General features: G+C 31.0%; 1 protein-coding gene across 1 annotated transcript; it reads right to left on the reverse strand.

Moving 5' to 3' along the window:
* Positions 1 to 796: 796 nt before the first annotated feature.
* Positions 797 to 2983, reverse strand: LOC134253397 (uncharacterized). Its single transcript, XM_062735923.1, has 5 exons — positions 2939 to 2983; positions 2016 to 2141; positions 1223 to 1360; positions 972 to 1088; positions 797 to 820 (listed from the first exon to the last, which is right to left on the reverse strand). The coding sequence occupies exons 1-5, from the start codon at positions 2981 to 2983 to the stop codon at positions 797 to 799; spliced, it is 450 nt and encodes a 149-aa protein (XP_062591907.1).
* Positions 2984 to 3760: the final 777 nt, after the last annotated feature.

The following is a 3760-nucleotide window of genomic DNA, read 5'->3' on the forward strand; positions in this document are numbered from 1 at the left end:
ACTGTCAATTAATAATAGTAATTTCTATTCTTATGTCGATACGATATATCCTAATGAGCTTGAGATAAAAGATACCACCAAATCTGACACATCAACTTCATATTTGGATATTTTACTTTGAAAAATACGTTGATGGTTATCTAACAACCAAGTTCTATGATAAAGGTGATGACTTTAACTTTTCTATCGTCACCTTCCCTTACTTAATATGTAGCAATAGACTTTTATCACCTGTTAACGCAGTTTATATCTCTCAGTTGATTCAAACGCGAGAGAATGCTCTACGTATATGCAATTTCTAAAACGAGGTCGTAAGGTCTATGGTCGAAACAATGACCTTGTCATCAAATGCATTTTATCATTGAGTCAAATACTGTCTGACGTTTTTCATACCAATAGTTAGTCCATTAAATTTACATACTGACGGGAATTTTTTCCGCTATTTCTCGATCATGACAAGGAACACACGGCGTGTATGACGGGTTGGCAGGGGATGCTCACTCCTCCATGGCACTTGATCCCACCTCTGATGTTTCTGAAGTCTCCTATTTTGTATTGTTTTATGGACTTTTGAACTTAAATACTTTTCGTTATCTCCATATATTTCATTCATATGTCGACTCAATATATCCCAGTGAACTTAAAAAGAAATATCCCAAAGTCTTACACATCTGTTTCATATCTGGATAATATATTTATTTTATTCAATCTTTGAAATTATTCTTGCAAAATCTACAGGATTCAGTTCATTTTGTTAACATTTTGATACCTCCATCGTTTTTACAAGTCGAAGAAATTATTTCTGCATAAACTTCTTTTCCTGAAATGAATGTAAAAATGACATAGTTCTTGAATGTGAAAATATGAAGGTGAAGTGACTAAACGTATATCCTATAAAACACATATTAAAATTGGCATAATTAAGAGTGTATTTCTCAGTTTGCACTCTTTGTTACAAATCATTTTCTTACGATTGAAAACTGAGCCATTTTTCTCATCCTCGCTCTCACTGAGTTGGACAGCCTAATTTCCACTGGTTTTTGTCCTCCTGGCAGGACTATTGGTTTACTTTCAATCTCCCCACCGCTCTGAAGAGAAACATAAGTTTAAGAATTTGTCATTGTACCTTTAAAAGAGAATGAATGGATTCTCAGTAAGGATCAATATACTTAGAAGTAGAGAAAGCGTTTATATATTAGTTGTAAGGGCGTGCGCATCATACCCATTTCATATCCGTTTGTTTACTTCCACTAGTTAGACTATCTGTCGAGGATAAAGTCGATCCGAACTTTGTAGTTCTTGCTTCAGGTTCAGTCTGGTTTATTTTGTCTGTCTTACCCAGAATCAAACTTTCAAGCGCCTTAATGGACAAAAAAAAAGAACTTTTCAATTAATTGCTCTTAAATATATTGATAAAAACATTGTGTTGCCATCTAGTTCACTGTCTTTTGTGTTCTTTTCGAAATTCTGAGTACTACTATCAGCATTCGAGTGCTGAGAAAACCAAGCAAAAATATCAAACTAGATTTAAGACCCAAACATATTTTGACTACAAGTTATTTCCATGATCTTGAAGCCGAATTTATTCCTTCATCCGGGGAGGGGTGAAAATCCATTTATTTTTCAAGCATACTAATATCAAAATATCAGAGGAACTAGTGTTTTCACTTTTCTCTGCACATCATTTGTCACACCCGCTTTCTGGCGATACTACATAAGCCAAATATAAGTGGTTAATAACTCTTATACATGATGTTGTAAATGGTCAAGTTCATGCTTATGAATATTGAGATGGATGAAAAATATTAACATTTTATCATCCATGATACAAACGTGAAGATAAATAAGTACATGTACTTTAATCTTTATTTTTTCTTGTATAATGATCGAGTCGTCGATTTGAAAGGCAGTCGATTAACCGATTATTAAGAGTCGATTTGATAAATCTGGATAAATGCTGATCCTAAAAAGTCAAAATATTTTTGTTAAAAATTACAACTTGCATTTAATATTACCTGCGTATCCACGGAGGTCAAGAAGATAGGGTTCTCGGTAAATGTATGTTCTTTAACTGTTCTCATGTGTTTCTCATCTGTTTCAATCTGTATATCATTTTCCTCTACCACTTTGTTTAAACCATGCTGTAAATATGCTACTATTAGATTTATTCCAGCTACAAAACACTACTTTTATTTAAGGATATCCGATCCTTAGCCAGGAAGGATAACTCCTAAAATGAATATTTATTTTAAAACGCATCAATGTGCGGCTTGAAAATCAAAACCTTTTATGCAACAATTTTCATTATATTCATCTATATATGATTCAAGGTTTATGGAAGTCTTAGAAAAGGTCTTATAAAAGTTAACATTTGAACAAAATAAAAGGGAAAAAAAATAATACAGTTTTAGAGAAATAAAATTTTCTTGAATCAAGCCTTAGATACCAATGCTTATTAAAATGATATGAAATTAGAAGTGATTTGTGATGTATTGCAATAATAGCAAAAGCCTTTTACACTATGTATTACATGTACGGTGTATATGATACATGAAGGAAATAGAAGACATAGAATACCAAATAAGTATAAAAATCATGACAATATCTCTGAATGCCTGGATACCTATTATTTTTTAACCTAAAATACATTTGTTGATCAATTCGCAATTAGAAAATGCACAGCTGATATTCCTATATTTTTCTGAATATATTTTGGAGATTTGACAATTTTTCCTATATAATATGATTAACTTTAATATTTCACTTTTAAGAAATACTGTGGATAAATCTACATTACTTTGTAGATTCAGAGATATTTTTATGAGTATTTTCGATTACTTAACTGCTAATTTTATTAACCTGAGGATCGAACTACCTTAACTAGAATCAATTTATAACAAACATTTTATTTTATCGACAATAATTTATTTTGCATTACTTGTTTTTTCGTTGTTGCTATGCGACAATCGTTTTCAATATCCATCTGTATATTTGTCTCCTCTATTACTTTTTGAAGTTGTTCTTCATTTTCTGACACTTGGTCGGGAACCTTTTTTCAGTACAGTTTTATAAAAAAAACATCGAAAGAATTTTTCATAACATAAATTAACATGCAGTTATGAACTGTTAAACGGTTAAAACAGTTTGAAGTTCAGAAAAAAATGTAATAGTAAAGGAAATAGAATTGCATTGCAGTGAAATCAACGATGATGAATGAATAATGACAAAATTTTCAAAACGAACTACCACATTTAGACTTAAAATTGATTTAACAAGTTGGAACTTCCTTTCTCCATAAACATCAGAACACAGTTGTTAAATAATAATGCGATGGTTGAAGGGTGAACGTTTTGCAAAAATATTTGATGATTCTGATGGAAAATATCTTATACCCCGCAATTGCTTTGCTTACATAGGATTTGTTTTCTGATAACTATAACTTCAAAAGTAGTTCAATATTATAAAAATAGAAACCTAAAAACTTCTTGTATCAATAACTATGAGTAGACTTTTAGTATCATTAGACATAGATGAATATCTTGGCTTTAAAAGGATTTCCAAATTATTTTGCATTACCCGATGTTTAACAGAGGTCGAGTAAAGGTTATTCTCAATAATGCTGCTTCTATCATCTATGCTCAGATACTTGGATTGGAGATGTGTATTTCTTTCCCACATTTTCTCGGACTCAACCTATATTAAAATATTGAATCATTTGTAAAAATCAAAGAATACTTTAATTTTTATCGAAATATTTGTT

This window comes from Saccostrea cucullata, unplaced genomic scaffold (assembly GCF_032062105.1).
Source record: "Saccostrea cucullata isolate Sc308-1 unplaced genomic scaffold, CSIRO_AGI_Scuc_v1 ctg68, whole genome shotgun sequence".
Taxonomy (NCBI): domain Eukaryota; kingdom Metazoa; phylum Mollusca; class Bivalvia; order Ostreida; family Ostreidae; genus Saccostrea; species Saccostrea cuccullata.

Excerpts from the sequence above, each read along its gene's own strand:
- LOC134253397 (XM_062735923.1), bottom strand. The coding sequence starts at position 2,983 with ATGGATATTGAAAACGATTGTCGCATAGCAACAACGAAAAAACAA. Across the intron at positions 1,361-2,015 it reads TGACCTCCGTGGATACGCAG|GCGCTTGAAAGTTTGATTCT; the intron begins GTAATATTAAAT and ends TTGTCCATTAAG. Across the intron at positions 1,089-1,222 it reads AACAAACGGATATGAAATGG|AGCGGTGGGGAGATTGAAAG; the intron begins GTATGATGCGCA and ends GTTTCTCTTCAG.